Source organism: Cavia porcellus, unplaced genomic scaffold, assembly GCF_034190915.1.
Source record: "Cavia porcellus strain 051 isolate PalLab524CR breed Dunkin Hartley unplaced genomic scaffold, mCavPor4.1 scaffold_18, whole genome shotgun sequence".
Lineage (NCBI taxonomy): Eukaryota > Metazoa > Chordata > Mammalia > Rodentia > Caviidae > Cavia > Cavia porcellus.
In genome coordinates, this window is record NW_026947501.1 from 42,747,347 (window position 1) to 42,763,600 (window position 16,254).

The 16,254-nt window shown below is 42.6% G+C and overlaps 2 gene segments (V, D, J or C); both read right to left on the reverse strand.

The window, feature by feature from the left end:
• Window positions 1-7,182: 7,182 nt before the first annotated feature.
• Window positions 7,183-7,745, reverse strand: LOC100725734 (immunoglobulin kappa variable 1-39-like). The segment is given in 2 exon segments: window positions 7,183-7,502; window positions 7,625-7,745. Coding segments are annotated over 2 exon segments (405 nt in total).
• Window positions 7,746-14,351: 6,606 nt separating this feature from the next.
• Window positions 14,352-15,054, reverse strand: LOC100725466 (immunoglobulin kappa variable 1-39-like). The segment is given in 2 exon segments: window positions 14,352-14,791; window positions 14,913-15,054. Coding segments are annotated over 2 exon segments (489 nt in total).
• Between the last annotated feature and the right edge of the window lie 1,200 nt (window positions 15,055-16,254).

The window sequence follows — 16,254 nt, forward strand, 5'->3', positions numbered from 1 at the left end:
ACCTGGGCAAGCTGCTGCTACCTGCTCCATCCCATAACAGTGTGGAGCCAGAGGGGAAAGTGGAAACTCATAGAGTCAGAGGAGTGAGGAGCACATGGAATCAGTCAGTGTACATGATACGGGGTCGGCCGTGTGTAAGGGCTGCCCACTCCCACACTCAAAGGATATTTTTCTGCCATGAGTTCTGGAGACACAAGTCTCACTTTTTAATCGTTTCATTCTTGGAAATCACTCTAGGTCCATAGAGATGACTCTGAGTTAGAAGAGGTGCATATTTACAGCTCTCAGCCCATGTTAGTAAACACCTAGTGTGAAGAAGCTTCAGCTCATTCAATAAAGGCTCAGGTACATCAGATGAGGGACCAGGCTTTGCACAGTAATTACTGGTAACTTTTAGTTTGAAATGACATCTGGCTAGTCACACTTCTTCACACGCCCTAATCACTGTAAGACACTTAAGGGGGCAAGAAGCAGAGCACGGTGGACCCTTCTGTAAAGGTGTTGTACTCCTTGGCCCATCATCTGGCAGCCTCCCATCCCGGACTACCCTTATATGCACAGGGCTCCATTTTACAGAGTAGGGAACCTTTCCCTGAATGGGTGGTTTGCCCAGGTCCCATGTTCAGCGAGGACTGGGGCTGGGACTTGAGCCCAGGTCTGTCTGACCTCCACTGCTCCTTCCATGTAGACATATTCACCCTAGAAACATGCACATGAGGAAAACCAGAAGGATGGTGTGACAGTCACAGACCCTGCTGCCCCTCCTCTCTACTACGATGACCTAGCATGAAACTCAGCCCTTCTGGGGTCAAACTCAGCCTTTACTCATCCAAATTTCTGTAATTTGGGAGTCTTGCATTACCCTGGATATTTCCTCCTCTCTCCTCTCTGTTCCTGTGTCTCTGCCTCAGTACTTTCTTTCAGATAGTGCTTGTCCATCTAATTCTCCTCCTATTGTGAAACCCATGCTCTTCTCCAGGGATGTGAGTTCGAGCCCTGGGGTCTGTCCCACAGGACAGCCAAGGAAAAGGCCTTACCAGGACACTCTTCCCAAGAGGAATTCTGTTATCTCTTCAAAAACTATTTCTTGGCAAAACTGGCCGAATTTCACAAAGGGGAAGGGACAGAACAACTGTCCACTCAAGGAGGAAGACACACCCTCCCTTTGTGTGGCTTTCCTGTGGTTGCTTAACCACTCGCGCAACTCACTGACTTCCAACCACACAGCAGATTATGTACCACTCTGGGAGGGAAAAGCCTGACCCTAGCTAACATGTGGCTTCCTTTGGAAAGCTGTAGGGAGAACTGGTTTCGATGTCTTCCAGCTCCAACATCCTCCTTTCTGGGCCCAGAGATAATTCCTTGCATCACCCCATCCTCTTTCTCCTTGGCCACATTGCCTTTCTAAATCCAACCACTCTGCTCTCCTGCCTGGAGAAACTTGTGTGTAGATGGGGCTTCTCCGGGTATCCAAGCTTAGCCTCCAAATTAAGACCCTCAGCGTGACCACAGCTCTCAAGTTTCTCTTGCCATAAAATGTAGCATGGGCTCCAAGATGAGGACAGGGATATCTTCAGAGAGAAGGGCATTATTCAACCTTCTAATCCCTCTCATCCTCCCTACCTAAAGGAGAATCCAAAATCACATGACTCTGAGAGAGAACATGGAAAACTAAACAGATTCATGAAGATTCATGATGCGAGAGCTGGCTGGAACCTGAGAGTCAGGGGTCGCTGGTCCGCAGGTTTTAGGGGCTGCAGGACTTCTTGGATCATTGTCCCTAATGTGGACCTAGGGGTAAGGCTGTGTAGAGGCTCCTTGGTTTTGCGATCCAGAAAAAAACAAGTACTTTTTCAACTTAATCAGAGAGAGGCTAGCAAAGGAAACTAATCTAAGAGAGGCTGCCATGAGGTGAAGCAGAGGGCTGTTGCAGTAGGTTGAAGACAGAGAGGACAGCAAGGAAAGGGTGACTGTGGGTGCAGGCAACTCTGACAGCAAAATGCAAAGGGAGAGAAAGAGAAACACATCATGACCAGAAGGAGCTGCAGACCAGAGGAAGGAGGCTGGGATCTGACAGGTGAAGTCCATGGGGAGTGTGGGAGTCACTGCAGGAAAGGAAATTAAATGTTTCTTGAAACTTCTGAATCCTCCCCCAGGAAGAAAAAGAAGAAAGAACCTGCAAGACTTCAGGTGAGATGTTTCCTCCAACATGTAGATTTGTTTACTCTATTATGTTAGGTCTTCCAGCAACAAGGATTCCCACTCAGGCTGCATGGTTGTGAGCCATCAGGAAGCCAAGGAGGAAAAGAGAGAGAAAAACAGGAAGAAAAGATGGAAGTAAAATGCTACAAATGAAAATTACCAGAATTCACACCCTCTGGAAACACAGGGAGCAGAAATGTGGTTACCACAGCTGGAGCAAGAGTGGATCAGGCACATCCTGCTGCCATCATCCTCTGAGGCTGACCTGGGAGGTGCTCAGGCCAGGCTCTGTGATCTTCCAGGTTTGCAGGGAAAGGTGCCATCTGCAGCTCTATAGAGCCTGGTATGTTACATACAGGACCATTAGAATACAACAGAAAATAGGAAAGGGAAAAAGACCCAGCGGTAAGACAAAGACTGTCCTTTTTGTCTACTCAAAAAGGAACATGGTGCTTATCTCTGGAAGAGGACCTGGGTCAGCCAGGTACAGCCTGACTCCTGGAAATCCAGTCTCTGGGACACACAGCAGGAGATCTATACACTGCCTGCACCACTGTGGATTGATTGGCAACCCATAGTCATGCATTAAGAAATACTCTCCAGAATCCATGGATTCCACAGGGCTGATGCTGAACACATAGCTCATGGCATTTCCTCTTCTGCTGAACGTGGTTGGGAAACCTGGGGCCACAGTGGTGGCATGAGATATTATGGCCTCAAGTCTTTGGCCCAGTTTAATCTGCATCCAGGACATTTCTCTGCTTACATCAGCACTAGTCTGACAGGAGAATGAGAGGTCTCTCCTGGAGATGCAGATGAGGAGGCCGGTGTCTGGATCAGGGTGATGTCCCAGATCACTGCTAACAGATAATAAAGGAAACTCATTTACAGGGCATGGCATTGTTATACACCAGGAATGAGCTGTCTTCAACTAGGACGCAGGGTTTGCTGAACTGGGCACTCCCAGGGCTCTCCCTTCTCACCTGCTCCCTAGAAAGCCAGGCTTCCCTGAAAGAAGCTACATTGGGGCCAGCAGAAACATGTTGGTAGGGTGTGTTCAGAGCCTGGGTACCACACAAGGCTCCACATCCTTGTCTGGATGAGTTGGGGGTTGTGTGAGGAGGAGATCTGCAAATCAGAGGCACCAGGGGAAGGGGGGCAGTCTTGTGAGTCTTCATCTAATTTAGTCCTTTCAGTCTCCTCCAAACCCCGACAGCCATTGCTTTCAGGCCATGAGGATCCCTGTCACAGGTGAGTACTAACTTGTGAGGCGAACCAGTGTAGTGTGAATGATACAGGACTTCCTGAGAGTCCACTGAAGGTTCCCATGACCCTGATACTCAGGATCCTAATACAGCAGTGCTGTGTGAAGCAAGTGTGATTTTTTTCTTCAATTCAGAGTGGAACAGAACCTACTGAAGGTGCCACTCAGAAATTAGCCCATGTGTTAAAGCATCACTGTATCCCATTATATACAATTAAAACATAACTGAAAGGAAAAGACCTTCAGTCCTTTTTGCCCTATCTCCCTGGAACTCAGCACAACTGTCCTAGGTGAGGTGGGATTGGTTTGAGAGAAGTGAAAGCTCAGAGGGTCCCATGAGCTGCCAAGATGCAGAGAGGAGAACACAGGAGATAAAGATGTGACCCTGCTGCCCACCCTCACCATTCCCCTCTCACAGAAGACTGTCTCTCCCTTCCCCTGCCCTATCCCTCACCGCTTCCCTACAGTGACTTCCATTCCCACCCATTGATTTCACCTATCAAATATCAGCCCTCCTTCCTCTGGCTCTCAACTCCTCCTGTCCACTTTACTTCTCTCTTTCCCTCCCTTCATATCTTGCTTTCCAAGAGCTGCCTACACCTGCATCCACCCCTTCCTTGCATCCTTTACTCTTCAAACCATGACAACCAGCTTTCTGTCTTCACCACATAATGGAAATGATAAGTTATTACTGAAGAATCAACCTAACTAGGTGGTCACCAGCTCTAGCATTTTACCCTTCTCGTAAGGGCCAGGCACTGCTGCTCAATACCTTTCCAGAATGCTCCCTTTCACTTGGGTGATTCTGTTCTCAGTTCACCCACCACCTACCTAATTACTCTGCTTTCTTTTACTGTCTAAATTTTTTGAGTCTGACCTTTACATGTTGGAAAGTCCCTGGAATCTCACATCAGTCCTCTTCACATTCTTCCTCGTCACAAGTGGCTGACATATGTGAAGATTCACTTGCTGGTGATCACGGTTATGAGCTGGGCTAGGCTCTACCCAGGGGTGTGGGAGAAAACCTGGATCTTTGGAAGTTCACCTCAACCAGGCCATTCCCACAGGAAATTGCAGCCTGAGTAAAGTCTCTTGGTGTGTTTCACTGGCATTCAATGGATATACAGAGGGCTTCTTGGCTTCCATCTCAACAACTCTATTGTGCTTTGAACATACCATAATGGGGAAATGCATGGAACCTTGTAGGTCTAACCTACCGAACATCTTAACTTAGCCTAGCCTGTGTTAAATATTCTCAGGGTACATACATCAGCCTATATTTGGGCAAAATCACTTAACAGGAACCTCTTTTATAATGAAGTGTTGTCTCATGTACTAATGCTGATGGGGTTTACAGAAATGACAGGAAGTGTAAATACAAAGCCTGATGTCCAAACACTGTAGGCCTCTCTGTGAAGGTTGTTTCTGCTTTGGATCATGGGGTTCACTGGTACTGCTGCTGCTCAGCATAGCAGAGTATCACATGGAACAGTGCCTGCCCAGGAAAAGACAAAATGTCAAAATCCAAAGTATAGTTTCTACTGACTGCATACTGTTTATTCACCAGCAATAAGTCAGCAAACACAGTGTAACCCATCAAAGCTGGGCACTCTGCAATCTTTATTTAAGGACAAGGTCATTGGGTGAACTGCTGCTTCAGCCTGATGCCATCTAAGAAGCATGGGTCCAGCACTGAGTCCAGAGGTTCATGGAATGAATGCAACCTTCCCCCTGAGGGCCTTGTCTCTGAGAGATTCTCTGCAGCCCTGTCAGAAATGGGACAGCAGGAAAGGCCTGCTGAGTGACCTCAGCCTCACTGTCTATGGGAATGCAGGGAATGTCTGACTGGGAGGGTGACAGTCCCAGGAAATTACAAGAGGAGACACTGAGTCCAGGGCATGTTTGGAGGCAAGCTTTGGAAGGAAAACTCCAAGTGCTCATGAGCTGCTGGGGGGTTAGAGAGAAAAGACTCTTACAGCTGCCCTCCTGTGCATACATGCTTGCACACAGGCATGCACACACTAGGTCTAAGGGTCATGGGCAGGAAAGCAAACACATAGCTGGAATTGTTGCATCTTCCAGGGTGGAGTTGGGTCAGCAAGAAATATTAATGAAGGCATCAGGACATCAGTGATCTATTCTAAGCTGTTTGTAATGTCTTGGGCAAGTCACTCTTCTATTCTGACTTTAGATTTTTTTGTTTGCTTGTTTGTTTTGTTTTTTTCATTGAAAATGAAGAAATTGAAGTGCTTGGTCTCTCAGACTCCTCCCAGTTCCTTATCCCCTCAGTCCCATCTGGGGCTGAGATTGGAAATGCTGCACATACTCATTTTAACCACTAGAGGGAAAGAAAGTAGTACCTGCCAATTTCTACCTCACCTGTGATTGTCAGACAAAGCCAGGGGCAAGATGCCCTTTCCATTTAACAATAACGCCTTAAAACTTTAAGAGTAAAAAACAGAAGTTACCTACGTCCTATAAAATGAGAACTTTATTTTTAAAAGTGCTTTAAAAATTCTCTAATTCTTGTGTGGCTATGACTAATATTTTTATTAGTATTACTTATATGATTTTCATTTGAAAGTACTATGAAAGCATCATAGTATTGCAAAGTAAACCATCTAACATAGTTACTATGCCGGGTTTTTGGGATAATAATAGATGCTATAAAGGGAGTCTCAGTAGTGGCAAAATGTTTTATTCATTATTTTTATTTCTCTGTTTCATAGCAGTATATTTTGAAATTAGCATTTGAAAATCTTCTATACTGTAAACTACAGGATTTTTGCTTTGCATAAAAGGAAAAACTATAGCCATAGGAAGACGTGGTTATCTTACAGAGAACTGAGGATAAAGAAGATGCACAGGTACAAGTCATTGGGATTATGACAATATTGTGTCATAACAGATTGTGGACATGTGCATTACACCTGGGTTTTTTGCTGAAATATTTAATGTCAAGAGTCAGGAGCTTAAACTTACTCTGATGGGTTGCGATAGAGTTGCAATTAATGGTGATGATCTACTATGCCAATGTAGAGGCAGAGGCATCAAAAATATTTCTGCACTTTAACTTTTGTTGTGGATGCAGATCTCTAAATGTAGATTTATAAGAGGCATATTTGCAACCATTATTAATATCCTACAATCTTGTTTTGATGTTTGTATTGTTTACACTGTTTTGTTTGATTTTATTCCATTTTGTTTCATTTGGTCTCACTCCATGTTTATCACATCTGATGCTTTGTGAAGCTACTTTGAACATAACAATATACATAATGTTAACCACAGTTGATTTTTATTACCTTGTTTTTTAATGCAGTATGAATTTCATTGTATTGTTCAGATTAACTTTACTCTGTTGTCCTTTGGTTTTAGTCTCTTTAAAATAAAACAATAATAATAAATCAATAACAGTGATAAGAGATTTTTAAAATAATTGCTTGGAATTCAATGAAGAGCACATCTGTTGCCAGGCAATACAAAATGAAGCCATAATCCACATTAATTCAGTGTATTCATTGGTATCTTTCATTAAATCAGGTGAGAAGCCGAAAAGGAAGTTACGGAGGAAGAAGCTTCTTTGGATGCTTCTACCCAATCCTTCCAGTGACCTTCAAAGCCTGGATGCATCTGAAGAACTTGGTCTGCAGCTGTAGACAAAAAGAGGAGGAGCTGGAGCAGCCTAGCCTCACACTTCTGCTTCCCTGGGAGGTTTATGTCATGACTTGTACCACTGTGGGAGGGTAACTGTTACCCTGTTGACAGTAGTAAGTTGCAAAGTCTTCAGGCTGCAGGCTGCTGATGGTGAGAGTGAAACCTGTACCAGATCCACTGCCACTGAACCTTGATGGGACTCCAGACTCCAAATTGGTGGCACCATAGATCAGGCGTTTAGGAGCTTGCCCTGGTTTCTGCTGATACCAGTTTAAGTAACTACTAACACTCTGACTGGCCTGGCAACTGATCTTGACTGTGTCTCCCACAGATGCAGATGCAGATGGAGGCTGTGTCAACTGGATGCCACATCTGGCACCTGAAATGAGAAACATAACAAATATCAACAGAGATTTTCAAGATAAAACAGGCCCACACTGAAATGTCAGGCAACTGTGAACCTTCAGAACTAAGTAAATTCCTGGTGCTGCCCTTTCTTACCTGATATCCAGAGCACCAAGAGGCCCAGAAAGTGAGCGGGGACCCTCATGTCCATGCTGTGTCCTGACCAGGACTCAAGTTGCATGGAGTGAGACCAGCAGCCTGTAAAGAAGTCCTCAAGTAACTGGCTGGGCACTTGAGATATGCAAATTAGCTGGGCTGGAAGGGGTTTGTCCCAGCTACAGGCTGGCCCTACTCACCACAGGCTCAGTGTCCCCTGGGGACCCTGTCCACACCAGATTTCCCTACAGAGAACCTGTTTCTCCCTTGGGCTATAGGAAACAATCAGGCTGCTCTCCCATGCATAGAGGAAACTGCTGTTCTCAGGTTTCAGAACACTCCTTGCTTGAGGACAACAGTCCTATGTTATAATCCCTTTGAGAAAGAAGAATGAAGAGAAACACATGGGCTGTTTCAAACAGGGTAAAAAAATGAGAAGGCAAAACAAGAACAGAGCAGAATCTGTGAACTCTGTGAAATTCTCTGGGTTCGTCTATTCACTATCACACCATGACTAAGATGGCAGGGAAGGACCTGACCAATGCTGCTGTCCAGCCCCAGGCTTCCATAGTACACACAGAAGCATGTTTCTGCTTGTTTTCAACCAAGCACAGTTCTAACGCCCAGCCAGATTCTTGAGCTCAGTGTGCATTGCAGGATAATTTAGAATCATCTGAGAAACAACTTGAGCATTAGGACATACTTAAAGTGGTAAACAGATCTCTGGGGGCCAGAATATTTTTGAGCCAAGGCCTCTGGAGAACAGCAGGGGAAACAGGTCTACAGTCAGGGCCCCTCTCCCCACAACTTGCCCTCCTCTAAGGGACTTCTCCAGGGCTTCTCGCCTGCATCTCTGAGGGCAGTCCAGATCCATAGGCTCTGTCACCTCCACCTGGAATACAGCAGAACACTTCACTGTTGTTTCACACATGGCTGGCCACATTCAGAGATATGGCTGTAGCTTTGTCACCCATCCTGTTTCAATGCTGACCCAGGGGCCTCCTGGGTAGCTCACCACAGTCAAGTGAATACACAGTCACAGCTTGAAACAGGAAATACTAAGGAACTGGGAAATGGGGAAGACACGGCCCATTGTGCACAGAGGCCCCAGCCATGTGAGCTTAGAGAGATGGGCAGAGACTTCCCTTCTTTAGTGGCTCCTTCATAGGAAAGCATCACTCTTTGTTTAATATGGGGTTGTTCACCATATAGTGGAAGATTTTTAACACAGCATCCTGTGCATTTTGATACTGTCAGGCCATGACTGAATCTTTTCAACTCTGTTCTTGAAGCTGATCATATTCTATTACATACGAGATAAGATGATATAGAAAATTCAAATGGTTCCACTTAGTAAATCATCCTACTACTGAGGACAAATGACTAACAGTTCACCTGGAGATCTAAAGTGATAACGGTAATAAGACAGTGAGCATGACTGTGTAACCCTCAGGTACTGACAAAGCTTTAGTTTTGGCAATGCCCATGAGCCTCTGAAGACTCTGCAGGAAATGTTTGTGAAGAATTGCACTATAGATCTGTAAGGCCAGCCCATCCTTCCTGTCCCAGAGCCCCTGCCAGAGCAGCCTATGAGAACCCAGCAGCTCCCTAACTCACACTCTCAGAGGTTGGTGACTGGCTGCAACTGTGGCAGCGGAGATGTGAGAAGGTCCCAGTGCTGAGTTCCTGAAAGCCGCTTGCTTTCCAACTCTCTCTTCCCAGTCTCTGCGTGGGGCATGAGAAAGGGATCACTGCTAGCACTGGAGCCCAGGCACATTCCTGCTTCCACTAACACCTCCTTCCTTTAAGGGCCTCCAGCATCTCCAGATTCATGTCTCATAGTTTAACATCTGTGAGCAAACATTGCTTTCACTTTTCTTTGAAAAAATGAACTTAAATGCTAGGAATATATTATCACAGCTATGGGACACAGCAGTTCCTAATTTATCAGAGCTTCATTGATGGTAGATTGGTGACTCTGCTGTTGCAGGTGTTGTTCAGAGTATCACTAATATTTGCTCATTCCAGAAATCTTCCAAGAGGATGGATGATGTCCAAAAAGAACAAGGAGGTGATAATATATAAACAATATTTTCAGAATAGCAAATACTTTACTACAGACTTTTATGTTCAAGATAAATATGGTAGCACATTATTCAGGTTTATCCCTTATTTTTGGCATTTTTTAGTGTTGGTTCATTAAGGCTATATAGTTTGGGGCTGGGGATTTAGCTGAGTGGCATAAGTGCCTGCCTTGCAAGCAGGCAGTCATGAGTTCGATCCCCATTACCGATAAAAAGGAAAAAGACACACACAAAAAAAAAGGCTATATAGTTTGTTTAATTAATCATACACATAGATTATTTCATTTGTTTTGTTCACTAGGATGTTTTATATTTCAAAGGCAATTATACTTTTATCTATAATGCTGTAAGTTTTTACTTTTCTATAGTCAATTACTATTTATTTTATTGCATTCAGTTAAATCTTTGTCACTGAGGTAACATATATTTACCTTCAAACACTATAAAAACTAGAAGTGCATTTGTTCAATATTTACTAGTTATTCTGAGGAATTCTAAAATGATAAACATGATTTTATATATATATATATATATATATATATATATATATATATGTAAGGAAGAAAATTTATGAGTCACAGATCAGGAAACATCTCCTGAATTTATTGCTGAAATCAGTAGTTAATATAGTGGTTAATGCAGAGAAGAAAAAGTAACCTCACACGTCCTCGTTTTCTCACTGCAAGAAAACTCTGAGTTAGAATCCTATTTCCCTCGCTTCCCTGCTTCCTCTTTATAATCACCATCACCTTGTAATACACAGCCAAGGTTCTGATTATGTATTGAGTAGAGAAATGCTATCAGGTAACCTCTTCCCACATGCCTTTAAGGGATGGCACTACAAACTACTTTTATAATATAGTTAGAGTACTAAGGGAGGTGACTCCTAAGCTTTATTCAGGCACATGTATTATCACCTCCTCTTCCGAGACTCACAAGAGAGCAGCCATCTCAGAATAGCAAACACTTTGCTCCAGACACTGAATGTTAATTTCAAGATAGAAAAAAAAAAAATAATGTTATACTGGTTTATCCTTTACTTCATAGAATTTTTACTTGAGTACTAAAGACTCTATCCTTTGGATAATTAGCAGTTAACACCAGCATAATTCAGTTCATTTATGATTTAATTTAACTATTTATTATGATATATGTTTTTGGATTCTTTTCTTAAATTTTTAAGTCTGAGCTGTTTTGTTCCTTCTAGTTATAGCTTTGCACTTAAGGAAACATATAATTCTCCTAAAAGACTGTCAACAAAATGAACTAACTGTGCAAAATTTCCGTATGTATTAGTTACTCTGAGAGTATTCCTTAAGGTTATAAACACAAATATATTGTTTTACTGAGTTACAGCCCCTCAGTGAATAATGTCCCCCACTGTTCTTTCTAGAAAGTGTGATGCTGGCTGATAAAGTGGACAGTAGATGTGACCATAGTGCACATGGTCTCAACCTCAGACTCCTGGCTGCTATGGGCCATGTCACAGAGGCCTCTCCACACCCTGCTGTCTCACCTGGATCCAGAGAACCAGGACTCAGAGGGCCACAGCTTCAGGCCTGCAACTCACTGCCTCACTTGATTCAGGTTGATCTTTGTCCAGAGACAGTGACCTCATTCTGTTGAGTGTTTGTGACAGACAGGGACTTTGGAGAACAAGCAGAGCAGCAGCAAGGGATGCACAGCAGGACCTACAAGTTCTGAAGAGAAAATAAATTCTGAGCTGTGCAAGAGAGCCAGGACCACATGTCTGCTAAAATTTATCATAATAGTTTCCAATTTAAAAATAAATAAATAAAATCATCCAAGGGTCTGATTCTGGTGTTGCTGGTTCAATTTTACATGGCCTATGAGGCAAAGCATATTATTTTCAGTAAACTCTTAATGGATTAATGAGATCTTTTAATGTTTACAGGTCTCATTCTTTTTTCTTTGATCCTTGCAAGTTGACTTTACTCACATGGCCACAACATTCAGGGCACAAGCTGAGAAAGGACAGATGTGTTTTCTGGTCCCCGTAGCAAAAATCTCAAAATTGCATCCAATGCTTGAAATCTTTGCTATTTAACAGTTTCAGACTCTGCTCCATTAAATTTCATTTACACCAATATTGTATCCTGCTTTGGTCCTTCAATTAGTACTGCAAAAGTAGATATGGCCGATGAAAACTATTACCTCTTCTTGGAAATCACACGATGACATTAAGTTGATTGTGGAAACCTTAACTTTCAATGAAAAAATATTAAATGCAAAAAAGCGTATTTTTTGATGGAAAAATGATGGTTCATTTCACTTCAGTAAAGACCCTGATTTCAGGTGGAAAATAATTCATTGAGCAATTAAATACAAGTTTACAGAGTTAACAAGAAGGTGAGAAGATTCAGTAGATATCAGTAGTAGCTAAAATGTACAAACACGGTGACTGATTGTACTAAAAGGAAGGAAAGAGCTCCCAGTGGGCGGTGTTTGGTGCAGAGGGTGGGAGAATGTGCTTGGACAGTGATCTCAGTTTTGTGAAGGCGCAGCATCCTCAAAACCCCCACAGCACAGCAGTTAAAAACGCAGGAGAATCTCAAGAACAAAAACCTACCGGGCAGCATTTGTCTTCCTACCTCAGAGGAAACAGAATCCATGAAATATTAAAAACTAAAGGGAGAAAAACACAACTCATAGGCAGAAACAAGCACAACACAACAATGAAAAAGGAAAATCATCAGACCAATGGATGCAGCACATAAAAACACCTGATAATGAATGTTGTTTCTGCAAGATTCATTTTGTTCCATGTACAAATATTATGGCCTTTATTTCTGTGCACTGTTTAACCATGGCAACACCATCCTTTGTTTCTCCATAAGCTGATGACAACTTAGATAGTTTCCACTTCAGGCTGTTATGAATAAAGTAGCTTTGGTTAGTCTGACCTGGGATGCTGTGTGTACTGCTATTTTCATGGACTTTATTCAGAGGCCTTGGAGGGCATCTGATAGGTAGGAGAGTAAATTACTACACCTGTGCCAAGTTAATCTGCCAAGAGCTCATAAGTTCCTTATTTTCATCAGGAATTAACAGTTTTAGTTGCTCTAACTACTTGTTTCTTTGTTTCAGATTTCCATTAATTAGCATTTGATAGAATATCAAAGAGATAGAGTTCATTATGTTATTTATTTTCACTAATTAATTACAATCTTCTTACCATGTTTCTGTGCTTTACATGTTTTAGAACTTATCTTCATTAATACTCATTGAAAAGGCAAACCTTAATCGAGAAGAAATGAGTAACTATGGCAAAGTAGGGAACAGATAAGAACATCTTACCGCTGGGATGAGGAAGCAGGAAAGTGGGTACAGAGACGGGCTGCATTCCTCACCCAAGTCTGAGTATTTCTGCAAAACAATAGTGCACCTTAAAGACTGGGTCCCTACAATGGCTGACATTACTTCTATTGCAGCCATCTCGATTGGAAAAATAAAGGGCATATTGGGGACCTTACCCCATCTATGCCACCTCCGTTTGCTTCCCAGCAATTAACCCTGCTTCTCACACTTAGCAGAGACACTGTGTTTGTGAGACGTGTCCAATTTGCAGTCATAAAATATCATAGGGAGAAGTGAGAGTAAGGAGAGGAGATATGTTTCAGCATGAAATGAATCTACTTCTTTTCTTCTAATGCTGAAAACCAAAGATAGCCTGCTGGGCACTCTCCTGAGCAAAGGACAAAGAGCCCATGTTAGGTTCCATGAAATAGTGAATGACTCTAAGTGATATAAGCAAATACAGTGAGAGTTCTAAATATCTACTTGTGAATCCAATTATAGGTAGGGGCAAAACATAAATATTCATCCCCATGTTTTAAAAATAGTATTAGAAACTTACTCCATGCAAATCTATGTATATCTGGTGACTTTTGAGAAGAATCAATGCATTGAAAGCTTCTATTCCAAAACCATCACTAAGCCAAGATATTCTAGTTAATCATAGAAAGGATTAATGGAACCTTGTAAATACAAAGATGTGTTACCAATGTCTTTTAATTACTGTGTTTCTTAATACAGTCTGTTCTGAAATTATCTTTCCAAAACTTCTATGCTATAAAGGCAAGATTTTTGTCATTTTTAAAAAGGATACAGTATGGGAATCATAAAGCACAAAATAAGAGAATAAATGTGGAGAACTCAGAGGATTTTTAGGGCACTAAAACAAAATTGGATGGTACCAAATGCTGCATGTGTATTGCAGTTGTCTCTCCTGGGGAAAATGTACAATATCAAGAGTGAATTTTCACGTGAACTATGGACTTTGCACATTTATTAATCTTGGTCATTTGCAAAAAAATTTTCCTTGGACATTGATGATGATGCATAGTCATGTGGGCAGTGTTATAAAAGCCACTTCTGTGTTTTAAATTTTTTCTACAGCCTTCAATTTACTCTAAAATTGTAGTAAGTCTTTAAAAATTCTTTCTTAGAATGCACAGAAGGGCTTCTCTGTTGCTGTCTGAAACCAAAATGATGTCATAATCCAAAGTGCTCTTGGGTACTCATCTGTGTCTTCATTAAATCAGAACATGCACTGTCATATCTGTGCTCTGAAGCAGAGGAAAAAGAGAGAGGGAGTATAGAAGAAGGCCTTGTTCCTTCTTCTAAAGCCTCCAAGGAACTTCCAAGCCTGTCTGACTGAGAACTGCTCTCTGCAGTTGAGCACAGCAGGGGTGGCAGCTGGGGCAGCCCAGCCTCACACTTCTGCTTTGCTGGCTGGTTTTTGATATGGCTTGTATCACTGTGGGAGGAGTACCATAAGATTGCAGACAGTAATAAGTAGCAACATCTTCAGGCTGCAGGCTACTGATGGTGAGAGTGTAATCTGTCCCAGATCTAGTGCCTCTGAACCTTGATGGGACCCCAGATCCCAAACTGGTTGCATCATAGATCAGCAGTTGAGGAGTTTTCCCTGGTTTCTGTTGGTACCAACTTAAGGCATAGCCTATACTCTGACTGGCCTTACACTTGATGGTGACTGTGTCTCCCACAGAAGCAGGCAAGGAGGATGGAGTCTGAGTCATCCGGATGTCACATCTGGCACCTGAAATTAGAAACAACAAGTATTAGCACAACCATGGTAAAACAGGACTTCCCTGTAGCACCATGCAATTCTGACCATGGAACTCTAAGTAGACTAAATCATAAGATCAATCCTTTCTCACTTTGGAGACAGAGCACCAGGAGCCCCAGGAGATGAACAGGGATCCTCATGTCTGTGCCGTGTTCTGACTGGGACTGACTCCTGCACAAGGTGTGAGCAGCCTGTGAAGAAATATTTAGGGCATGGATTGTGCTCTGTGCATATGCAAATCAGCAGAGGCTGGATAGAATGGCACACAGCTGCAGGGCTGTGTCATCTCCTCAGTGGTCCAAGGTTTTCTGGGGCCACTTCTAGGCCTGAGTGGCACAGATTTCCCACAAGGGAGAATGGCAACCATAAAGCAAAATCCAGTTGTTCTCCCATGAATAGAGTCAATGTTGTTCTAGTTTTGGTTCACAACACACTTTGCACCTTTGAATGTAGATGGGATCTACATGTTCTCTCCTCTCCCTCTCTGAATTCACAAGGATTTTTATCTCTGTATGACTTATGGCTACCCAACTTCAGAGTTGTGTACCTGCTTCTCTCACCCGTCCGGTCTCATTGCTCACAGAGTTTAGACTCTTAAGAATCCTCCTAGAAGGAGCATCATAGCCAGGTACATTACACATCACAGAGTAAAGCAGGAAATCCTGAGGAACTGGCAGATGGAGGAGACATGGCCCATTGTGACTTGAACATACAGCCATGTGAGCATAGAGAGCTGGACACAGAGCTCCCTCCTTTAATGGAAAATTCTCACTTCAACATCCAGCACTCATTCCAAAATTCATTTATTTAGTTTCTAGGATGAGGACTCTGGCTTTATGTATTGTGGGGTGTGTTTGCCATTTAATGAAAGCTTTGTAACAGCAAACATTTTCATTGGGGCCCTAATTTCTTCACTGAATCTCCCCTCCAATCTCATATTCAGGAACCTGAATTTTTCTGCCCATTACCAGACAGGAGTCTATAGAAATTTACATGATTCATCTTCGTAATAAACGATGCAATTATTAAGGATGAACAACTAATAATTCTCCAGATAATCTGAAAAGATAATGATCATAGGGTAGGTAAGGTCCAAATATATGACTACATGAAATGACAAAAAGGTAGTTTGGGGAAAGAGTGGGGAACCCAGAATATTCTGCTGTTTTCAGTACTAGGAAATGATTCAAGGCTGAGGGCTTCTTGTCCAGGCGTCTTTTCTTTCCCCCTCAACTCCAAGCAAATGTTGGTAATTTCACAATATTTCCCCTTTGAAAATCATGTGCCTTACTGACTAATTATAGCCCCCAAGGAATCATGCAAAATTTTACCAATTTGTAAAGGACATAGTAAGAAAACCTTAGATAGATGCAAAGGGAACTATCTTTAACAACTACTCATTTATTTAGAAAAATTCCTAAAATTGAAGTTGC